We start from the raw sequence: 24,750 nt of genomic DNA on the forward strand, positions 1-24,750 counted from the left end.
TCCTCTTCATGGCAGGAAAAGAGTTTGAATTCAGTGGTAAAATTCTGGAAATAAAAATTTGGACTCAGCAAAAAATGAACAGACGGCTCTCGTTAAAAACTCCTTGCGAGCCCCTGATGTCCTTTAGGAAAGGAAACTTGCTGTTCTCTGTGGTGGACCTCAGTTGTGCCTTTGTCCTATATGGACCACCGTTGTGTGTGTTTGTCATACCTGGACACATCCCCTTCCAGTTTGGTTCCTCCCCTCAGCACCTAGTATAAAGGTGGCTGTCTCCTCCCCCTTGTTCAGTCCAGGTCTGTTAATTGTTGGGATCTGCTCCTGATTCTGTTGTGAATAAAAGCCTACACTTATATTGGCATATCGGTAGTCTTTCGCCTTATTGATAGCGCATCATTCTCACACTCTGGCTCATTTTTAATTTAATTTAATTTTTACTCCATCCTTAAAGTTACGAAGCCAATGCTCAGAATGGACCAGGTCCATTCCTCGCTTGTTCCAAAAACCAAATTCAGTTTCCAAATGAATCCAATTCATGGTCCCCACAAGAGAGACAAACAAGATCCAAGTTGACAAGGTGAGGCATTGCACCCCTTCTTGGGCTTTATCTAACACTTGATCTTAGCCAAAAGGCTGAGAAGTCACATGGTTTGGCCGATATGCAACTCCAGGCCCACAGTGGTGGTTGGCATGGTGACCGTCTCTGACATGACCTCAGGAAACTCCTCAAGTGAATCAATTTTTCTCAGTTCAGCTAGGAATGGGAAATAAATGCCAAGTTTGCCAACAGCACCCCCACTGGCAATAATTAAAACTGTTTGTTCATTTTGCTTTATTAATTCATGGGACATGGGTGTCGTTGGCTGGCCAGCATTTATTGCCCATCCCCAGTTGCCCTTGTTCAGAGTCAATCGCATTGCTGTGGTTCTGGAGTCACATGGAGGCCAGAACAGGTAAGGACAGCAGATTTCCTTCCCGAAAGGAAATTAGTGAACCAGATGGGTTTTCCTCACAATAGACAATGGTTTCATGGTCATCAGTAGATTCTTAATTCCAGATTTTATGTATTGAATTCAAATTCCACCATCTGCCGTGGTGGGATTCGAACCCAAGTCCCCAGAACATTAGCTGAGTTTCTGGATTAATAGATAATACCACTAGGCCATCCCCTCCCCGATTGCATTTCTTTGGTCTCTTCTGACTATGCAACTCTGTTCCTAAGTGAGCTTTCCAATCTTATTCCACGTTCTGGGAAGTTTGGCATTTGACAAGAAGTTAATGTGAAACCTGTTGGCCTATGCTGCACAATGCACTCCAAAAATACACTGGCAGGGCGCAATGTGCAGTGATCAATTCATGTATTCTTCAGTCAGTGTGGTTTTTATTTTTTGAAAGGTAAATTCACTACCCCCGCCCCCCCCCGCCCCGCCCCGCCAGGACAATCAGCAAAGGGGAGGTGATGGCCTAGTGGTATTATCACTAGACTATTAATCCAGAAACTCAACTAATGCTCTGGGGACCCGGGTTCAAATCCCACCATAGCAGATGGTGGAATTTGAATTCAATAAAAATATCTGGAATCTACTAATGAAACCATTGTCGATTGTCGGAAAAACCCATCTGGTTCACTAATGTCCTTTAGGGAAGGAAATCTGCCGTCCTTACCTGGTCTGGCCCACATGTGACTCCAGAGCCACAGCAATGTGGTTGACTCTCAACTGCCCTCCAAGGGCAACTAGGGATGGGCAATAAATGCTGGCCAGCCAGCGATGCCCATGTCCCACGAATGAATTTTTAAAATTGCAAATTACCTTTTAAATTGCATGTTGTCTGTCCATTGGGGTGGCACAGTGGTTAGCACTGCTGTCTTACAGCACCAGGAACCCTGGTTCAATTCTGGCCTTGGATGACTGTGCGGAGTCTGCCCATTCTCCACTTGTCTGTGTAGGTTTCCTCCGGGTGCTCCGGTTTCCTCCCACAGTCCGGAAGAGGTGTTGGGTTAGTGCATTGGCAAATTTAAAAATTATTTATTAGTGTCACAAGTAGGCTGACACAACACCGCAGTGAAGTTACTGTGAAAACCCCAAGTCGCCACACTCCTGCGCCTGTTCAGGTACACTGAGGGAGAATTTAGCATGGCCAATGCACCAAACCAGCACACCTTTCAGATTGTGGGAGGAAACACCTGGAGCACCCGGAGGAAACCCACGCAGACCCGGGGAGAATGCGCAGACTCCGCACAGACAGTGGCCCGAGCCGGGAATCGGATCGAGGTACCCTGGTGCTGTGGAGGCGGCAGTGCTAACCACTGTGCCACCCACCCCATGCTAAAGTCTCCCTCGGCGTACCCGAACAGGTGAACAAAACAAAGAACAAAGAACAATACAGCACAGGAACAGGCCCTTCGGCCCTCCAAGCCCACGCCGCTCCCTGGTCCAAACTAGACCATTCTTTTGTATCCCTCCATTCCCACTCCGTTCATGTGGCTATCTAGATAAGTCTTAAACGTTCCCGGTGGGAGGTGCCGGAGTGTAGCGACCAGGAGATTTTCACGGTAACCTAATTGCAGTGTTAATGTAAGCCGGCTATTGAAACGAATAAATAAAATAAGCGCCTTTCCAAATTGGATGGGCAGTGTAATCCCGGGGAAAGCCACTGGTTGGCCACCCGCTGTTGTGAGAGTGTGTGTGTGGGGGCAGTGAGTGAGCTGCTGGTTGGCCACCCAGCAGCAGCACAGGGAGCAGAGAATCTGGTGAGTCCAGCAAGGGGAGGCCCTAAAATATTATTATTGCATTTTAAAACAAAATTATCGCAATGTAGTTAATTTACCTCGACTGGGATGATATATTTCAGCTGCAGCTCACTCATTTGGGTGTAAAATCCCTTCACATGTGTAATTCACAGGGAAAAAAAGGCTATTTCTGTGTTCAAATGTGTTTTTTTTATAAAGCAATTCTTATTAACCTTCAGCCAGTGATTAGAGTCCCAGTTAAACCCACTGAAACCTTACTACAGTCAGGGGGACCAAGTTAAGGGATTGTCTAGCTTTTTATTCCCCACAGTTGATGTCTTCTGTTTATTTATTATTATTTTATTAGTAAGGCTTACATTGACACATGTAAAAGATCACAGAATCCCGACAGTGCAGAAAGAGGCCATTTGGCCCATTGAGTCTGCACCGACCACAATCCCACCCTATCCCTGTAACTCCATGTATTTACCCGGGCACTAAGGGCCAATCAACCTAACCCGCACACCTTTGGACTGTGGGAGGAAACCGGAGCACCCGGAGGAAACCCACGCAGACACGGGGAGGACGTGCAGACTCCGCACAGACAGTGACCCAAGCTAGGAATTGAACCCAGATCCTTGGTGCTGTGAGGCAACAGTGCTAACCCACTGTGTCACCGTGCCGCCTCTAATTAGGAACAGGAGGCCTGGTAACCCTCATGTACTCTGCTAATCTCCCTGACATGAGGGGCAATTTAGCATGGCCAATCAACCTAACCTGGACACCTTCGGACCGTGGAAGGAAACCGGAGCACCCGGAGGAAACCCACGCAGACACAGGGAGAACGTGCAAACTCCACACAGACAGTGACCCAAGTTACTGAAAATCCCCCAGTCACCACGCTCCGGTGCCTGTTCGGGCACACTGAGGGCGAATTTAGCATGGCCAATCCACTTAACCGGCACATCTTCGGACCGTGGGAGGAAACTGGAGCACCCGGAGGAAACCCACGCAGAAACGGGGAGAACGTGCAGACTCCGCACAGACACCCTGTGACCCAAGCCGGGAATCAAACCTGAGACCCTGGCGCTGAGAGGCAGCAATTTAGCATGACCAATCCACCTAACCGGACTGAGGGGGGAAAACTGGAGCACCCGGAGGAAACCCACACCGACACGGGGAGAATGTGCAAACTCTGCACGAACACCCTGTGACCCAAGCCGGGAATCAAACCCGGGACCCTGGCGCTGAGAGGCAGCAATTTAGCATGACCAATCCACCTATCCCGCACATCTTCGGACTGTGGGAGGAAACCTGAGCACCCGGAGGAAACCCACGCAGACACGGGGAGAATGTTCAAATTCCACAGTCACCCGAGGCCGGAATTGAACCCTTGTCCCTGGCGCTGTGAGGCAGCAGTGCTAACCACTGTGCCACCTCCTACCTCATTTAGAAAAAACTTGTGTTCAGAGAGTGTGACTTCCAGCTTCCAAAGCGCATTACAGCCCATCGCGTACTTTTAAAGTGGGATCACTGTTGTAGGAAATATAGCAGCCAATTTACACATAGCAAGCTCCCACAAGGAACAGTATGGTAATGACCAGATTATCTGTTGGTTTTGAGTTGATCTCTTTCAGTGATGTCGGTTGAGGGATAAATATTGCCCAAGACACTGGGGAGAACTCTCCTGCACTTCTTTGAAATAATGCCGTGGGATTTCTTCTTGCAGGGACCATTATGGAGGAATTAAGCCGGGTGTTGTCCACCAGCTTTGCTGTTTCTCAAGATCTGAACAGCATTGCCACTGCCCACCCACGTCTCGCCCAGTACAAAATCAAATCCAACACACAGGAGCAGACAGAGCGCAGGCGGAAACTTCTGGAAATCCAAAAGTCGTAAGTAATTGGAATGAAGGCAAGCAATGTCATCATTATAAATTCTGAAACGGTTTTGGGGTTCTCCTGCCCAGCTGCGTCCCCCCTTCTCTCCAGCTGTCCGTCCCCATGACTGCCGTGTCGCTGCTGTGTGACGTCAGCTCGGGCAAATGTAAATGATCATAGAATCCCTACACTGCAGAAAGAGGCCATTCGGCCCATTGAGTCTGCACTGCCAACAATCCCACCCAGCCCCTATCCCTGTAACCCTGTGTATTTACCCTGACACTAAGGGGCAATTGAGCATGGCCAATCAACCTAATCCGCACACCTTTGGACTGTGGGAGGAAACCGGAGCACCCGGAGGAAACCCACGCAGACACGGGGAGAACGTGCAGACTCCACACAGACCCGAGCCGGGAATCGAACCCGGGTCCTTGGTGCTGTGAGGCAGCAGTCCTAACCCACTGTGCCACCGCACCCCCCCAATGTAGATTAGTGAGTCAGAAACAACATACAAAGCAGCGTAATGCATAAAACTGGAGCAGCTCATGTTTCGATAGTGAATGTCCCTCAACTCCAACCCTGTCTCAACTCATGTGCTGCTGAAACCCTCATCGGTGACTTTGTTACCTCCAGACTCAACGATTCCATTGCACTCCTGGCTGTTCTCCCGTGTTCTAACCTCCGTAAACCGGGGATCGTCCAAAACTGCTGCACACATGTTCTAACTCGCAGCGAATCCCGTTTCCCCCGTCACCCCTGTGCTCACTGACCTGCGCTGGCTCCTCCACTGTTGCTCGCGCAACACTCCGAATTTTAATTCGTGTTTTCAAGTCCCTCCAGGCCTCGCTCCCAGCTGCCAAAGCCCCAGATAAGCGAGAGCGAGGATAATGGACTCGTTGCCATTGTGATGGAACAGTGCACTAACTGCATCCACTGAGAGGGAGGTTGCTGTTTCAACTCAGGCGACCAGCATTCGAGATCACGGCCCATCCTCTCTGTCCACAGGGCAGCAGGTGGCAAAGAGGAGCAGGATGCTGGTTCATTCTGTCGCTCCCCGATCCGGGATATCGAGTCCAATTATGGTGCCCCCTTTTTTTGCTGCCTCGCCTGAGGTTATCCAAGAGGGGAGATCAAGGATGGATCCCGCAACCCGTACGAGCTGCATAGCTCAGTGAGTAGCACTCTCACTGCCGAATCAGAACTTCGCACCAGGGAATTGAGCACAAAATCTAGGGGATTGCAATACTGCTGGAGGGATGATTAATCTGTCCAATTGCACAATAGGCCAGCCTTATGAATCTCCCACTACAGCAGATGATGGAATTCCCACAGGCACGTGAACTGAACTGCCCCACAGAGGCTGTTAACTGGTTCTCATTCACACTGGCTCAGGGATAGATTCAAGTAGGTAAATTGTCAATTGGTAAAGGTGCAGGGCCAGTCCGTACCTCTGCGGCTGTGGTCTTCGTCAAGGGACCATGTTTTGCCCAGGCGTTGGGTAGAGGTGGACTCATGGGCAGCTCTGAAATAGGATTGTTTATTTAGTCAGTCCTGATGAATAAACAGGATCTCTCGGAAATGCCACCACTCGCGTCTTAAATAAGCTACTGCTACTGATTGTGACTCAGTTGGTCCCCGGGTAGACCCCCCCCCCACTCACACCCACTACCTGGTGCCTTTCTCCGGGGTCAGAGGTTTTCTTTGCTGCCCTCTGTTTTTTAAAACAAAAAAATTAAAGGCTTGCATTAACGTAGCACCTTGGGGTATCCCAAAGCACTGAAATACACTTGAAGGATAATTACTGTCGTAACGCAGGAAACTTGAAGCCGGTGTGTGCACAGCAGGATCTCACAAATGGCTATGTGATCAGATGATGTTTCAGCGATGTTGTCTTGCTTCATATGAAAAGCAGTTTGGTGTTTTGGGCGTCAGTTGGATTTTCTGATATTTACAGTGAAGTTGTGGGAGGGTGGGACGCCGAGGGTGGGGCGCTGAGGGGAGGGCGGCGCGCTGTGGGAGGGCGGCGCGCTGTGGGAGGGCGGCGCGCTGTGGGAGGGCGGCGCGCTGTGGGAGGGATCTCAGACATCTCAGATGTCTGGATCAGACATTGAGCTGAGGCTCAACTTCCCTCAAGTGGAAATTTAAAAAAAAGTCCCGCAGCATGACCTTGAAGAATAACTGGAGGTTTCCCTGTAGAATCATAGAATAGAATCATCAAATCCATACAGTGCAGAAGGAGGCCAGTTGGCCCATCGAGTCTGCACCGACCACAATCCCACCCAGGCCCTATCTCCATAACCCCATGTATTTATCCTGCTAATCCCCCTGACACTAAGGGGCAATTTAGCACGGCCAGTCAGCCAAACCTGCATATCTTTGGAGTGTGGGAGGAAACCGGAGCACCCGGAGGAAACCCACACAGACACGGGGAGAATGTGCAGACTCCACACAGGCAGTGACCCAAGGCAGGAATTGTACCCGTGTCCCTGACACTGTGAGGCAGCAGTGCCAACCACTGCGACACCGTGCCGGCCAATATTGATTCACTTACAATTATCTGGCCATTATCACATTACTGTTTGTGGGATCTTGCTGTGTACAAATTGGCTGTCATGTTCCCTGCATCACAACAGTGGCTACACATCCAAAGTACTTCGTTGGTTGTAGAGAGCTTTGGAATGTCCTGAGGTTGTGAACGGCACTGTACCAAGTCTCTGTATTGTGTTGTATTTGAGCATAGTGCTGTGCTAGCTTCAACCCTGCTTTGTTCTCCTGTATCAAAGGCAGCGACTGAATTACGTTAACCATGCAAGGCGTCTGGCTGAAGATGACTGGGCAAAAGACGAGAACAGTGAGGAGGAATCGGATGAACACGATGAAATGGAAGTGGAGGTGGCAAAGAAGAAGTTACCCAAACGTTACGCAAACCAGGTTAGAGAATGTTCCAAGTGTCAGAGATCCTGGATCCCAGCAACCTTAGGCACTCTTAGTTGACCTGGGTACAGACAGCGCTAGACACCATGCATAATCCAATACGAGACCTCTAATGACTTGTGCACAAGGAGAAACCAGCTTACAATCTTCCTGCAAGTGTATCTGAAGTTACAAACAAACAACTGGGGGCGGCATGGTGGCATAGTGGTGAGCACTGCTGCCTCACAGCGCCAGGGACCCGGGTTCAATTCCGGCCTCAGGTCACTGTCTGTGTGGAGTTTGCACGTTCTCCCCGTGTCTGCGTGGGTTTCCTCCAGGTGCTCCAATTTCCTCCCACAGTTCAAAGATGTGTGGGTTAGGTTGATTGGCCATGCTAAATTGCCCCTTAGTGTCAGGGGGACTAGTGGGATAAATATATGGGGTTACGGGAATAGGGCCTGGGTGGGATTGTGGTCAGTGCAGACTCGATGGGCCGAATGGCCTCCTTCTGCACTGTAGGGGATTCTATGAAAAACTTGGCAATTATAGTCAGTTACAGCAAATCAGCAATCCTTCATTTGCAAACATATTCGCCAATTAAATCCTGGCTTTTCACCCTTTCTCATTCGATGAAAAACTGACTTCTGCTAATCCTTTATTTTCATAGCATATCCCCATATCTCGCCTTTGGTATTTGTTATGGAAAAATCTGGTCTTGCTCACCCTGTGTTGAAGGCCGAAATACAGAATGTTATGGGGCCTACGCAGATGAAGATTAGCCTGTTCATGCTGAAATAGCAGTCACTGACTCCTTTTGAAGATCTGTAAGATGATAAACACTTAGAGTGTACAGAGAAGGCATGAAACTTCAATCTGAACATTTTAACTTCCACTCAAGTCACTCCCAAGTGTGTTGACAAAGCAAAAGGCATTGTTTCTTGAGCCCCCCCTGATGTCCCGAGATTGTGACTGAGACCTAACTGCAGAATCTTGCACTGATCAGCCGCTTATGTGGTTGGCCAGAACTGTGCAGGGCAGCCAAGTTGGGCAAAGCAAGATCCCGCAAATGACAATCAGATAACGTTAGCTAGCTTCTGCTAGGGGAGAGGACAGACTTGTGGACAAGGCTGCTTATCGCTACTCCATGAAGCTTTACTACGAGTGATGCTTTTTGTTTGAGAGCAGCCCCACAAATCGTTGTGAATTGCCCTCCTCTGAATAGAATCATTAGAACATAGAACAGTACAGCACAGAACAGGCCCTTCGGCCCACGTTGTTGTGCCGAGCTTTGTCTGAAACCCAGATCAAGCTATTTCCTCCCTATCATCCCGAAGTACTCCATGTGCCTATCCAATAGCTTCTTAAATGTTCCTAAAGTTTCTGACTCCACTATCACTGCAGGCAGTCCATTCCACACCTCAACCACTCTCTGAGTAAAAAACCTACCTCGGACATCCTTCCTATATCTCCCACCATGAACCCTATAGTTATGCCCCCTAGTTACCACTCCATTCACTTGAGGAAATAGTCTTTGAACGTTCACTCTATCTATCCCCCTCATCATCTTATAAACCTCTATCAAGTCTCCTCTCAACCTCCTCCGCTCCAAAGAGAAAAGCCCAAGTTCCCTCAACCTTTCCTCATAAGACCTACTCTCCAAACCAGGCAGCATCCTGGTAAATCTCCTTTGCACTCTTTCCAGTGTCTCCACATCCTTCTTATAGTGAGGTGACCAGATCTGCACACAATATTCCAAATGCGGTCTCACCAAGGTCCTGTACAGTTGCAGCATAACCCCACGGCTCTTAAACTCAAACCCCCTGTTAATGAACGCCAACACACGGCTCTATCCACTTGTGTGGCAACCTTCAGAGATCTATGGATATGAACCCCAAGATCTCTCTGTTCCTCCACATTCTTCAGAACCCTACCTTTGACCCTGTAATCCACATTTAAATTTGTCCTACCAAAATGAATCACCTCGCATTTGTCAGGGTTAAACTCCATTTGCCATTTTTCAGCCCAGCTCTGCATCCTATCTATATCTCTTTGCAGCCTACAACAGCCCTCCACCTCATCCACTACTCCACCAATCTTGGTGTCATCAGCAAATTTACTGATCCACCCTTCAGCCCCCTCCTCCAAGTCATTTATAAAAATGACAAATAGCAGAGGACCAAGTACTGATCCCTGTGGCACTCCGCTAGCAACCTGCCTCCAGTCTGAAAATGTTCCATCCACCACCACCCTCTGTCTTCTGTTAGATAGCCAGTTACCTATCCAATCGGCCAAACTTCCCTCTATCCCACACATCCTTACTTTCTTCATAAGCCGACCATGGGGGAACCTTATCAAACTCCTTACTAAAATCCATGTATATGACATCAACTGCCCTACCTTCATCTACATACTTAGTTACCTCCTCAAAAAATTCTATCAAATTTGTGAGGCAAGACTTGCCCTTCACAAATTCGTGCTGACTATCCCGGATTAAGCTGCATCTTTCTAAATGGTCGTAAATCCTATCCCTGAGGACCTTTTCCATCAACTTACCGACCACCGAAGTAAGACTAACCGGCCTATAATTACCAGGGTCATTTCTATTCCCTTTCTTAAACAGGTGTCATTACATTACATTACAGTGCAGAAGGAGGCCATTCAGACCATTGAGGCTGCACTGACCACAGTCCCACCCAGGCCTATCCCTGTAACCCCACATATTTACCCTCCTAATTCCCCTGACACGCAGGTGCAATTTAGCATGGCCAATCAACCTAACCCGCACATCTTTGGACTGTGGGAGGAAACCCACGCAGACACGGGGAGAACGTGCAGACTCCACACAGACAGTGACCTGAGGCCAGAATTGAACCCAGGTCTCTGGCGATCTGTGTTGCCACTGTGCTAACCACTGTGTTACTGTGCCACCCCAGTGATCATTTAACTATTATCAGTACCCGGGGATCTATCAGAATTGGTTGCTGTAACAAGATTCAATATATATATTATATAAAATATACTTTTAAATCTTTAAATCACAATCGATATTAACGCAGCACAGTTTGCTCTTGGCAGAACCACTTATTAATATTATCCTTTGTGAATGATGGGGTATATGCTGCACTGGTAACTTGATTTGATTTTTATTTGCCCCAGCATCTCGAAAGGACAATTTATTTTATGTATGAGAATGCTCGTGGATGTTGTCATTGTTTTAAAGTTGTTCCGATCTGATTTTTAATCGTTGTTTCTGTGGATTGAAGTCTTTTGTTTAATCTTTCCTGATGGTAATAACTTCCAGGTTTTGGCATTACCCTTGTGAATCTTTGTCATATTGTCCAGTGCCTCTCTATCCCGTTGATAATGAGACCGGAACTATGGATGGACCGGTCCGGCATTAGCATACAAATATACATACGAATTAAGAGCAAATAAATACAAAAAAATGCTGGCAAAACTCAGCAGGCCTGACAGCGTCTGTGGAGAGAAAGTAGAGCCAACGTTTCCATCCAGACTCGAAACATTGGCTCTATGCTCTCTGGAATATTCTCTCTCTGCGGCACAGTGGTTAGCACTGCTGCCGCACAGCGCCAGGGTCCTGGGTTCGATTCCCGGCTTGGGTCACTGTCCGTGTGGAGTTTGCACATTCTCCCCGTGTGTGCGTGGGTTTCCTCCGGGTGCTCCGGTTTCCTCCCAGTCTGAAAAATGTGCGGATTAGGTGCATTGGCCGTGCTAAATTCTCCCTCAGTGTAACCCAAACAGGCGCCGGAGTGTGGCAACTAGGGGATTTTCACAGTAACTTCATTGCCGTGTTACCTACAGTCCAAAGATGTGTGGGTTAGGTGGATTGGCCATGATAAATTGTCCCTTAGTGTCAGGGGGGCTAGCGAAGGTAAATGTATGGGGTTATGGGAATAGGGCTTGGGTGGGATTGTTGTCGGTGCAGACCCGATGGGCCGAATGGCCTCCTTCTGCACTGAAGGATTCTATGATCCTATACCTGTGGCTCTAAGAAATAAACTTAAACTTTAAAACAGATCTGTTGAGTTTCTCCAGCTTTTTCTGTATTTGTTTCAGATTCCAGCATCCGCAGTATTTTGCCTTTATCTTTGAATTAAGAGCAGGAGGAGGCCATTCGGCCCCTCGAGCCTGCTCCCCCATTCAAATATAACCATGGTTGATCCGTTTGTGGCCTCAACTTCACGCTCCCACCTAACTCCCAAGTACTGTGTCCAATTCTGGGGACCACACTTTTGGAAGGATGTGTAAGGGCTTTGGAATGGATTTGCAGGAATCCTTTCAGGGATAAGGGATTTCTCTTATCTGGATGGATTGGAGAGGCTGGCTTGTTCCCCTGAGGGAAGCAAGGGTCGAGAGGGTATATCTGAGAGAGGTGTTCAAAATCATCGGAGAGGTGGCGGGTATGAATGGTGAGAAACTGTTCCCCTTGGTGGGAGCTTGGAGATTCAGAGGAGACTGCATTGACAAAAGAAGCATGGGTAACGAGAGGGAAAGCTTTTCACAGCAAGTGGTGGGGATCTGGAATGCACTGCCCCAGACTGTGATGGAGGAAGATTCAAAAGAGATTTGGATGATTATCTGGAAATATCTGAGGTGGCACAGTGGTTAGCACTGCTGCCTCACAGCGCCAGGGACCCGGGTTCGATTCCTGGCTTGGGTCACTGTCTGTGTGGAGTCTGCACATTCTCCCCGTGTCTGCGTGGTTTTCCTCCAGGTGCTCCGGTTCCCTCCCACAGTCTGAAAGACGTGCTGGTTAGGGTGCATTGGCCGTGCTAAATTCTCCCGCAGTGTACCCAAACAGGCGCCGGAGTGTGGCGACTGGGGGATTTTCACAGTAACTTCATTGCTATGTTAATGTAAGCTTATTTGTGACTGATAAATAAACTTTAACTTAACTTTTAAAACTTTGTTAGGGCTGTGGAGCTGATCTTGCAACACTGGCATGGCAACACAGAGGTTAGCACTGCTGCCTCACAGCGCCAGGGACCCGGGTTCAATTCCAAGTGACCGTCTGTGTAGAGTTTGCACATTCTCCCCGTGTCTGCGTGGCTTTCCCCTGGGTGCTCCGGTTTCCTCCCACACTCCAAAGGTGTGCAGGTTAGGTGTATTGGCCATGCTAAATTTCCCTTTAGTGTCCCGAGATGTGTAGGATGTGTCAAGAGATTAGTGGGGTAAATACGTGGGGTTACGGGGATAGAGCCTGGGCCTGTTAGAGAGCCGGTACAGACTTGATGGTCCGAATGGCCTTCTCCTGCACTAGAGGTCTGCAGTCCAAAGATGTGCGGGTTAGGTTGATTGGCCAGGTTAAAAAAAAATTGCCCCTTAGAGTCCTGAGATGCGTAGGTTAGAGGGATTAGCAGGTAAATATGTGGGGGTAGGGCCTGGGTGGGATTGTGGTCGGTGCAGACTCGATGGGCCGAATGGCCTCCTCCTGCACTGTAGGGTTTCTATGATTTCTATGAGGGACGCTGTGATTCTACGAAGTGTGTATTTTGTTCATGTAATTCTGCTTCCCTGCTGCGGGTGGCAGTATTGTCCTGTCTGAATGATATTGGCTGGGGCCAATGCATTCTATGATTCACAACTAACCTGGAGGGGCAGAATGTGCCATAAAGTGATGGGATTCTTATTCCCTTGTTCAGTTGACCACCCTATACTCGCATCCTGAAATAGGGAAATAAATTACCTTCAGGTTTCAGTTAAACAGCTTCTCCCACTTGATGTTGGGGAGAAACGTCTTAAATTTTCACGGCAGCACGGTGGTTAGCACTGCTGCCTCACAGCGCCGGGGACCCGGGTTCAATTCCCGGCTTGGGTCAGTGTCTGTGTGGAGTCTGCACGTTCTCCCCGTGTCTGCGTGGGTTTCCTCCGGGTGCTCCGGTTTCCTCCCACAGTCCGAAAGATGTGTGGGTTAGGTGGATTGGCCGTGCTAAATTGCCCCTTAGTGTCAGGGTAAATGTGTAGGGTTCTGGGAATTAGGCCTGGGTGGGATTGTGGTCGGTGCAGACTCGATGGGCCGACTGGCCTCCTCCTGCGCTGTAGGGATTTTATAAAATGATAATATAAAAAACATTCTTGCAGCTTTGGCGTCAATGTGAACATTCCAATAGAATGGAGCCCCGTGGGGGAAGGAAAGGTGGCACCTGAGGTGTTTTCTGACTGTGGAGAGGGTGGAGGAACCAAACGTCTGGGAGAGGCTCTGAGCAAAAGCAGCTTACAGGAGATGTAAAGCCTGAAGTCTGTCGGATCAGCGGGGAACCTGTTTTGTTGTGGACTCTTCTGTAGAAACATAGACGGTTGACTCATCCACACGATGAGTCAGGAGTCCCACCAGAAACAAGTTGTGTGGCCAGGGCTTGCTCAAAGTTGTTTGCGATGTGGCACCACCACTACATAAAAATAATTAGTGGAAGGAGAGGAGTTTCACATGGCTGTCACAGACTACTTTGCTCAGAGGCTAAAGGCAAAAAACCGCCGACACTGGAATCTGAAACAAAAACACACAATGCTGGAAAACCTCAGCGGGTCTGACGGGGTCCGTGGAGAGAGAAATAGAGCCAACGTTTCGAGTCTGGATGACGCTCCGTCAGAGCTGTGACGCTGGTTCTACTCTCGTCGGCACCATTCTCTCTCCGCAGACGCTGTCAGACCTGCTGAGATTTTCCAGCATTTTCTGATGTCGCTCAAAGGCTAACTGTCCTTCCGTGCAGTAATCACGTCTCAAACCACTAGGTGTCACCTTTGAGCAGCGTTTTCCCATCCAAAATCCGACCATCAGTCAGTATTGAATAGGTCAGGAAGTAAATGAAACAAACAGTACACATAACATAGTGTTTCCATCTCCTCCAGTACAGCATACAGTGTGGTGGCAATTGCATTTTTAAATAGGGAGTGTGTGGGATCTGCTTGTCTTAACACTTAACCCATTATTATGTACACAACAGTAAATTGAAATCGAGGTGAACTCTTTACATTTGATGCAGCCTCTTTAAGCAGTGACTTTTCCCAAAAGTGTTTGTGTTACATCATGTAATCTCTCTCTCTGTAAATCGCAGCGTATGTATTTTGTCTTTGCATGAGAGAAAGTGGACGGGAAGAAACTTTTCCACTTGGTGGAGGGATCAATGGCCAGGGGACACAGGTTTAAGGCAAGGGGCAGGAGGTTTAGAAAGGATGTGAGGAAAAGCTTTTCCCCCCAGAAGGTGGAGGGAGTCTGGAATTCACGGCCTGAGAGGGTGGTGGAGGCAGGGACCCATTTAAGACGTATTTAGATGTGCACTTGGAATGCCAAGGCACACAAGGCCAACTGCTACAGAGTAGGATTAGAATAGTTGGCACAGTTCGGTGCATTACTCAGAGAGTGCATTAGTTCGGTGCATTACTCCGAGAGTGGTTGGGGTGTGGAATGGACTGCCTGCAGTGATAGTGGAGTCAGACACTTTAGGAACATTTAAGCGGTTATTGGATAGGCACATGGAGCACACCAGGATGATAGGGAGTGGGATAGCTTGATCTTGGTTTCAGATAAAGCTCGGCACAACATCGTGGGCCGAAGGGCCTGTTCTGTGCTGTACTGTTCTATGTCTTTCTAGACCCAGTGGGCTGAAGGGCCTTTTACTGTGCTGTAGTCCTCGATGACTGTATGTCAGAAACAGGCAGTTGGCTGTACAAACCATTTGAAGCAGCCTCGGATGTCTGTTGAGAGGACAGTGCCACAAGCCACACTTGTCCCCCTCCAAGTATTGGCCTTCGCTATAGGCCCCCGGGAGAAAACTCATCTTCATTTCCCCGTGGCCAGAGTCGACTCTCGGTCCAGTCCCAGTCCCTTTGGACGAAATGTTAAACCAAGGCCCTGTTTGCCCTCCCAGCATTGTGAAACATCCTGTGATGCTATTCTAGAGAAGGGCCGGGACTTCTCCCCACTGTCCTGGCCAAATATTTATCCCTCAAGCTAACATCACTTTTAGAAGACAAAAGGGACAATATTACACTGCTGTTTGTGGGAGTTTGCTGTGCGCACATTGGCTGCTGTGTTTCCTACATTCCAGTGGTTAGCACTGCTGCCTCACAGAGCCAGGGACCCGGGTTCGATTCCCGGCTTGGGTCACTGTGTGGAGTTTGCACGTTCTCCCCGTGTCTGTGTGAGTTTCCTCCGGGTGCTCCGGTTTCTGAAAGATGTGCTGGTTCGGTGCATTGGCCGTGCTAAATTCTCCCTCAGTGTAACCCAAACAGGAGTGTGGTGACTAGGGGATTTTCACAGTAACTTCATTGCAGTGTCAACATAAGTCTACTTGTGATTAATAAATAAACTGTAACTTCAAAAATAAGGCACTTTGGGACGTCCTGAGGTGATGGAGTTCCGTTAGATTGCGGCTTCACCAAAGTAATTGAATCCAGTCGGGCTCAGTGACAGCGTCCCGCCAGCGCTGATATCACCAGGCCTTAGAATGGCATTGCTCTCCGAGTCATGCACTTAATTGTCACTTAGAATCATAGAATCCCTGCAGTGCAGAAGGAGGCCATTCGGCCTCCAATTGAACCCGGGTCCTTGGCGCTGTGAGGTAGCAGTGCTAACCACTGTGTCACCGTGCCGCTTCCACTGTGTATTCGCATTCTTATTTTACAAAGCTCTTGTACGATTAATGATACATTCACAAATATCACTTTGTTTCAGGCACAGTTAGGGTTTTATTCACAAACGTAATTCACGTTCATCACTGCGTATCTTTAGTCGGTGTGTGTTTACGCTGGGAGTGGTGAGGCCTCCCAGGGTCGTCAGAGGCAGCTTGTCCACTGCTGCAATTAACTTGGGTTTGGGAAGGGGATCGGCAGCTGGCAAAGGCTTGCGCTATCGTCTCTTGGCCAGTGGCTGGACTGCTGCACTGAGAGGAGCTGGCACTGAATGGGGTCTTTTCCAAGAATAGACGCTGGCCTAACATTGATGAATTGGGAAGTTACTCCAGTGCAGTTTTAAAAAAAACATTAATAATGCTTAAATTGGAGTTATGTTCTTCCCAGTGAGTGAAATTGGGAGAGAACATTCATTGGAAAATACCTCGTCTACTCTTTTTGCTTTCGGGTGCAAGACCAGCACCTCTTGCCCATCCCCAGTTATCCTTGGACAGGGTGTGCCTCAGCTTTGAACCATGCAGTGAAAGTATGCCCCCGGTCCTCTTCCCTGTAAAATAAGAGTGTGAATACAGTGGAAGGCGGCACAGTGGTTAGCACCGCTGCCTCACAGCACCAGGGACCTGGGTTCAATTCTGGCCTCGGTCACTGTCCGTGCAGAGACTGCACATTCTCCCCGTGCTTGCGTGGGTTTCCTCCGGGTGGGAGTTCCAGAATTATGACGCAGTGGCAGCAAGTGAGCGACGATATAATTCCAAGGCGGGATGACTTGGCATTGGTTGTGTTTCCATGTACCTTGTTGGTCAAGATGTGGAGATGCTGGTGTTGGACTGGGGTGAACACAGTAAGAAGTCTCACAACAGTAAGAAGTCTCTTTAACCTGGTGTTGTGAGACTTCTTACCTTGTTAATCAAGGCAGAGGTCGCAGAATTGGATGTTGCAGTCAAAGGACAGGAATAGATACGCAGTTATTCCCACGTTGTGTGTGTTGGCCAGCTGCTTGTGCCGTCACTCTGGGACATCTGCCCAGATGTGCCCAAAAATCGTAAACACAAATCATGAATACCATGTAGGAGTGCACAGCCGCCTAAATGCAAAGCGATGGTTAATAATGTTTGTTACTGAATATGCAATGCTGTGCAGTAAATCTGGCAGCATTCGGGAATATAGAGACGATTGAAAAACACTGCCCGTAAATGATCTAAAAGAGGAAGGTCACCAGTTAAACCTTTTCCTGCTCAGTGTTGGCGACAATAAATCATCACTGAGGAGGGAAAGAGCAATCAGCCCACTGATTGCAGTAGACAGATTTCTGCTCCCTCAGAGAATGAAGGGATCTGGGGAGCAGTGGAGAAACTGGAATAGATCCACCACGATCAAACTCAACGCTCAAGGGATCTCTGGTCTTACGTGCCATTGGAACTCTGTCACCAACAACCTGTCCTGGTCCCTCCATGCTGATGCTATAGTTAAGAAAGCCCCACCAACGCCTCTACTTTCTCAGGAGGAGTTGGTAAATTTGCCATGTCCGCTACAACTCTCTCCAACTTCTACGGATGCACCATAGAAACATCCTTTCTGGTTGTATCACAGCTTGGTGTGGCCCCTGCTCTGACCAAGACCGCAAGAAACTACAAAGGGCTAAATACATGAATAGAATGGGAATAGAGGAATGTGGTCCCCGGAAGAATAGGGGGGGCTTTAGTTCAGACGGGCAGCCTGGTCGGTGCAGGCTTGGAGGGCTGAAGGGCCTGTTCCTGTGCTGCAATTTTCTTTGTTCTTTGTGGCTGTGAATGAAGCCCAGTCCATCACACAAACCAGCCTCCCATCCATTGACTCTGTCTACACTTGCCGCTGCCTCAGCAAAGCAGCCAGCATAATTAAGGACCCCACGCACCCCGGACATTCTCTCTTCCACCTTCTTCCGTTGGGAAAAAGATACAAAAGTCAGATCATGCACCAACCAACTCAAGAGCAGCTTCTTCCCTGCTGCTGTCAGACTTCTGAATGGACCTACCTCGCACTAAGTTGATCTTTCTCTACATCCTAGCTATGACTTTAACACATTTTGCACTCTCTCCTTTCCTTCTCTATGAACGGTATGCTTTGTCGGTATAACACGTAAGAAACAATACTTTTCACTCTACCCCAATACATGTGACAATACTGAACTGAAGGATAACTCTTTGTACATGGACCAGTGGATTTTAGACGTTAGTTGCTTTTATATTGGTTTCCTGTGCCATTTGCAGCAGTTAACTGATTCACCTCAACTCCACCTGGATTTTGATGCACACATAGAATCCCTACAGTGCAAGAGGAGACCATTCGGCCCATCGAGTCTGCACCGACCAAATCCCACCCAGGCCCTATTCCCATGCATTTACCCCCTGACCAGCATGGCAATCAGCCTAACCCCGCGCATCCTTGGAGTGTGGGAGGAAACCGGAGCACCCGGAGGAAATCCATGCAGACACGGGGAGAACGTGCAGACTCCACACAGACAGTCTCCTGAGGCTGGAATTGAACCTGGGTCCCTGGCACTGTGAGGCAGCAGTGCTAACCCACTGTGCCGCCCACATCAGAGATGAGCACGGAAGGAGCACTCTTCCTTCAAGCTGCTGTGTTGTTGTCTGAAACAGGTTTGCTGAATGGCACACACGAGTGGCTTGAGAAATTCTCAGCATCGTGCCGTGTTCTGTCCCTGCGCACACCTCGTCACTACTGCTGCCTCCCTCCCCACCATGTGTTGTGAGTAAGTCATTTAAGATCTCTACATGATAATTTTGCGGCAACTCTACTTCCAGACTACCAGTTGGTGAAGGATAGTACGAGAGCCAGTTTCCACTCGGCCTTGCATTTATTTACGGAGTTAACCGTTACAAGCACACCCTTGTACGCAGAGAGTGCTTGGGGTGTGGAATGGACTGCCTGCAGTGATAGTGGAGTCAGACACTTTAGGAACATTTAAGCAGTTATTGGATAGGCACATGGAGCACACCAGGATGATAGGGAGTGGGATAGCTTGATCTTGGTTTCAGATAAAGCTCGGCGCAACATCGTGGGCCGAAGGGCCTGTTCTGTGCTGTACTGTTCTATGTTCTATGTTCACCCCTCCTAATTCAACCCCACAGTGTCCATAAGAGTCTCTTTATATGTGCTTAACTGAAGTCCAGGTACTGCCCACACCTGCATACTGTTGACGGTTTCCAGGGGGGATTACAGATGTAGAATGCGCATCGCAGAATTGGCTTTCTCCTCATGGACCCTTGACTATAAACAGAAAATTTTGCAAACACTCAGTCGGCCTGGCAGCATCTGTGGAGAGAGAAGCAGAGTTAACATTTCAGGTAGCTGATCTTTCATCAGAACTCTTGGACTCTTCCTCTCTGCCCATTCCTTAAGCATTGATTCTTGTGCAAGGTTTCTCAGTCCATTGAATTGCTCAGCCGGAAGCTTTTGTTCCCCATCGAGTCAGGTCAAATTAATTCCCTTTGCACCTTCTCCTGCCTGTAGACAATACGGCTTTTGCCCGAAAAGGGGACTGTTTGTCGAAGCTTTTTTATCTTGCGCTCATCCGGACAATCCGCAAGAATACCGATGTCGGAGAAACAACAATTTATACCATGTGAAGGGAGTGCTGATTGGTTGGCAAGTGGATTCTGATTGGTAGCGGTATTGCCCCCCCCCTGGAGAATACACCAGTTGATGGTGACTGACAGTTAACTACCTAGCATCGTTTGAAATTTAAACCAGGCGGCACAGTGGCACTGCTGCCTCACAGTGTCAGGGACCCAGGTTCAATCCTGGCCTCGGGTCACCGTCTGTGTGGAGTTTGCACATTCTCCCCATGTCTGCGTGGGTTTCCTCCGGATGCCCCGGTTTCCTCCCGCAGACCAAAGATGTGCAGGTTAGGTGGATTGGCCATGCTCAATTGCCCCTTAGTGTCCCAAGATGTGTAGGTTAGGGGGATTAGCGGGGTAAATACCTGGGGATACGGGGAACAGGTCTGGGTGGGATTGCCCCTTAGTGTCAGGGGGATTACGTGGGGTTACAAGGATCGGGCCTGGGTTGGAATGTTGTCGGTGCAGACTTGATGGGCTGAATCATGGAATCCCTGCAATGCAGAAGGAGGCCATTCGGCCCATCGAGTCTGCACTGACCGCAATCCCACCCAGGTCCCATCCCCACAACCCCATGCATTTACCATGGCTAGTCCCCCTGACACTAATTGGCATGGCCAATCAACCTAACCCGCACATCTTTGGACTGGGAGGAAACTGGAGCACCCGGAGGAAATCCACACAGACACGGGGAGAACTTGCAAACTCTGCACAGACAATTCAAAGCAGACTCGATGGGCCGAGTGGCTTATTTCTGCTCCTATGTCTTATGGTTTTATGGTCTAATGACCCAAACTGGGAATCGAACCCGGGACCCTGGCGCTGTGAGGCAGCAGTGCTAACCACTGTGCCGCCCAAATGGCCTCCTCCTGCACTGTCGGGATTCTATGACTTTGGTCAAGGCTTTGCCCATTGCCTGAACCATGACAATGTCTCTACCAATCAGGAGTCCATTTGCCACACAATCAACACGCCTCCTCGTGCTGTAAAAATGAGTTGTTTCCCTTTCTTGCGAAGTTTCCTGATGAGTACAAGATGAGAAGTTTCAACAGATAAAGTATCTTTTTCCAGCTGTATTCAGGTACTGTGTCGCCAAATGACTGAATGTTGGTTTACACATTCAAATGGTGCGTTAAAACATATTTTGTGGGACATTTAGACAACATGGTGTAACATATGGAATTTAATAAACCCTCCCGCACCTTAGGAAGAAGCTGCCTGTAACTGGCTGTGCCTGTCTGCCTCTCTCTTGCAGTTGATGCTCTCGGAATGGCTCGTGGATGTACCTGCCGACCTGGTTGAAGAGTGGCTGCTGGTGGTCTGTCCTGTTGGCAAGCGGACCCTCATTGTAGCTTCCAGAGTAAGTACCAATCACCCAAAGTCCTCCCTACCCTGAGGGACTGGCCAGGCCACATTGCTGCTCTCGCACAGCAAGCCACCCTTATCAGCAGTGCTGCGAAACCCTGTGTAATATTTATGATCGCATTAATACACTAGCGTGAAACTGGCCAGCTGGGATTCACTCGAAGCTCCAACATTTGAACAGCTTCACTGGTGCTGACTACACAAGATTGGAGAGAGCTTGAGAGTCTTTGGAGAAAGGGGAAACCTCAGCATGGCTGTCAGGGCAGCACGGTGGCACAGTGGTTAGCACTGCTGCCCCACAGCGCCAGGGACCCGGGTTCGATTCCTGGCCTGGGTGACTGGCTGTGCGGAGTTTGCACATTCTCCCCGTGTCTGCGTGGGTTTCCTCCGGGTGCTCCGGTTTCCTCCTGCAGTCCGAAAGACGTGCTGGTTAGGTGCATTGGCCATGTTAAATTCTCCCTCAGTGTACCCGAACAGGAGTGTGACGACTGGGCAATTTTCACAGTAACTTCATTGTGGTGTTAATGTAAGCCTACTTGTGACACTAATAAATAAATTTAAAAACTTAAATCTTAATTTAACTTTTTAAGTTAGGTTTATTAAAATGTCAGCCATGGTTGTTGATAGCAATCTTTTATTCTTTTGAGGCAGAAGATTGCAGTTTAGAGTCCTATTCCAAAGGCTTACCATTGCCCGTGCAGTAGACAGAGAGAGTGCTGCTACTCTGTTGGAGTGCTGTCTTTCAGATGAGATGCTGAGGGGGGAATGACGCCATTAAAGAATTTTGGAAAGGGGGAACTGTTATTAATATAGAAATGTAGGAACTACTGAGATACACAAAGGGCTTATTGAGTTCAAAGTTAGCACAAGAGTGGAACATAAAAACTAGTTAAATTTTGATACGTACAAGAACATGTCTTTGGGGAGAAGTTAATTTAAAACTTGAAATGTAACGTATTAAAACTGTGCAGTTGTTCAGCCGCATTGATATATCTCCATCCTTTGTCAGAGCTGCTTTAATAGAAATTAGATAGCAGTTGCTTGTCACCTTATCCTCTGGGTCTAAATGGTGTGAAAAGACCCTTTGGGGTGAAAATAGGAAACTTGAGGGGAGCTAAGAACACTCCCTAAAACAAAAATGGGGAGAAAAAGAGCAGGTTCTGGGATACTTCCGTCCTCTGAACCGGATATGGTCCTTTGAACTGGAAGTTGGAACCCAGGTTGAGTTACTCCAATGCTGCTATTGCAGTGTTAAGACAAGGCTGACTGGGTCGTATTGGATCAGCACTGGTAACAGCCCCCGGTGCAGGTGGTTGAATGGTAACCAGGGGTCGGAGGGAGGGGGTCGTAAATCGAAGGCAGAACGCAAAAGAGTGAGAGGGTGTAAGTGAGACCAAGAGCTTGAAGATGGGTTGACCTGTTAATGGTTTCTTTTGGATCTCCTTTGGTCAGGGGAGCACAGCAGCGTACACGCGAAGCGGCTTCTGTGTGAACAGGTTTCCCTCGCTCCTCCCTGGTGGCAATCGGCACAACTCTGCCACAGGCAAGGGTAAGCACACTTAAATAATATATACCTTAAAATTAGTGTGGTCAACATAAGCTGAAAGATGCGCCCAAGAAGGTCAAAACCAAGCTGTGATAACCCCCCCCCCCCAGGAGGGAATCATTGATCTCACCATGGGGCTCATTGAGTACGAGCTCCCCTGGTAACAGGCAGTGGCCTGCCCAGTTGGAGTTCATTACCTGAGCTTTTTATAAGGCAGGCCCAGGACTGGGCCTGCTGAATGGTACTCCCAGGCAGGAACTCACGTGTGTGTACACACCACAGTAGTGTGGTTTTACTTTGCATTCTGTAATAAACTGTGTTCCTTTCCAGTCGGGCTTCCTGAGGAGCCATTACATGGATACAGAGCGAAAGAGTTCTTCAGTGTAGAGGGGGGCCCATTCCATCCCTCATGCCTCTCCTGGTTCTCTGAAACAGCTGTACACACTTGGGGCCCTCCGTCCCACCCTTTCCCAATGCACTTCAAATTAGTTTTTCCGACAGAATTGTTACGAGGCAGGAGGAGGCCGTTCGGCCCGTTGTGTCTGCGTAACCACTCCTTGGACACCTCCAGTTAGGAAGGATCTGGAATGTATAGGAAAGGTGCAGATAAGATTTGTGAGGAAGCTTCCAGGGAAATAGAATGCAGATTTTAGAGAAACTGGCTGTCTCGGGGAAAGAAAGGTTGGGAGGAGATTTGATCGAGACATTCAAAATCAACGGTGGGGGAAACGATAAAGAGAGAAAGTGTTCCCATTGGCAGAAAGATCAAGATCAGAGGACACCCACTTGAAGATGCACCAAAGGCAACGCAAGGAGAAAGCTTTTTACACAGCGAATGGCCACAATCGGGAATGCACTGTCTGAGGGCTCGGTGGAGACCGATTCAGCCACGGCTTTCGAAAGCAGGTTGGATCTGCAGCTGAAGGGGAAACAATTGCAGGGGTAGAAAGAAAGGACAGAGGGGTGCGTCCAATCAGTCCGCTCTTGAACAGAGCCAGCATGGGCTCGACGGGCTGAATAGCCTCCTTCTGTGACCACTCTATGTTTTTGTTCTCCGAGTCATTATTTAACCCTAACCAACATCACTAAAAAGAAACTGAGAGTCTGATCAGTATCTCACTGTTGTTTCTGGGAGCTTGCCGTGCTTCAATTGGTTCCTCATGTTTCCCATGTTACAACAGTTGTTAATTGTCGTAACTCTTATTTAATGATATGCAGGTGGTGTGCATTAACTAGGGATTCACTTGTACTGCTATGAAGAGGAACAGATTGAAACTATGGGGGTTGGGTAAGGAGTTGCATGTCTGTGATGCGTATCTCCGTAAATAAATGGTTATAAAAGACTGGCTCCAGTTCTACCCTCCGGTACATGACAGTGTGGATTACAACGACAGTAACTGCAGTTCAAAAGAACTTACAACAACCAAAGGTGGTGACAAAAGTTGTCTGTCTTTTCATCAGTCAGATCCGTTAACATTTGATTGCTTTGCACTATCAGACTCCAGTAAGTGCTCCCTTCCAGTTGCCAGTCGAATACCAGGAACTCTTTCATCAAATGTTGCATTTTTTAATTGAGAAACAGGAACTCACAGAGGTCTTGATGGTTGGCTTTCATTAGCCTGAACCCCCTGGATGTGATGTCATTGATTTAAGAGACTTATAATTGAACTTTGGGGAGAATGTCTTTCTGGAATCTATTATCTAAATTATTGCTGACTCTTGGATGTCCGTTCTCCAGATTACACCATATTGGACTGTATTTACAGCGAAGTCAACAGAACCTTCTTTGTCTTAGATGTGATGTGTTGGAGGGGTCACCCAGTCTATGATTGCCAGGTCTGTATGAAGACAATTAAATTAAAGCCCCTCTCTCTCACGCTCTCTCTCTCTCTCTCACGCTCTCTCTCTCTCACGCTCTCTCTCTCACGCTCTCTCTCTCACGCTCTCTCTCGCTCGCTCTCTCTCACTCTCTTGTGCTCTCTCTCTCATGCGCTCTCTCTCTCTCACTCGCTCTCTCTCTCTTATGCTCTCTTTCTCTCTCATGCG

The 24,750-nt window shown here is 48.5% G+C and overlaps 1 protein-coding gene across 1 annotated transcript in view; it reads left to right on the forward strand.

Moving 5' to 3' along the window:
- Positions 1 to 2,672: 2,672 nt before the first annotated feature.
- The window catches only part of snupn (snurportin 1), a 32,729-nt gene continuing 10,651 nt past the window's right edge, over positions 2,673 to 24,750 (forward strand). Inside the window, exons 1-6 of the mRNA XM_078200152.1 lie at positions 2,673 to 2,749; positions 4,458 to 4,623; positions 7,392 to 7,539; positions 21,049 to 21,153; positions 22,611 to 22,707; positions 24,443 to 24,540. Coding sequence (XP_078056278.1) covers positions 4,466 to 4,623; positions 7,392 to 7,539; positions 21,049 to 21,153; positions 22,611 to 22,707; positions 24,443 to 24,540 — 606 coding nt within the window. The 5' untranslated portion in view covers positions 2,673 to 2,749; positions 4,458 to 4,465. The remainder of the gene's footprint in view (positions 2,750 to 4,457; positions 4,624 to 7,391; positions 7,540 to 21,048; positions 21,154 to 22,610; positions 22,708 to 24,442; positions 24,541 to 24,750) is intronic.

Source organism: Mustelus asterias, chromosome 29, assembly GCF_964213995.1.
Source record: "Mustelus asterias chromosome 29, sMusAst1.hap1.1, whole genome shotgun sequence".
NCBI classification, from domain to species: domain Eukaryota; kingdom Metazoa; phylum Chordata; class Chondrichthyes; order Carcharhiniformes; family Triakidae; genus Mustelus; species Mustelus asterias.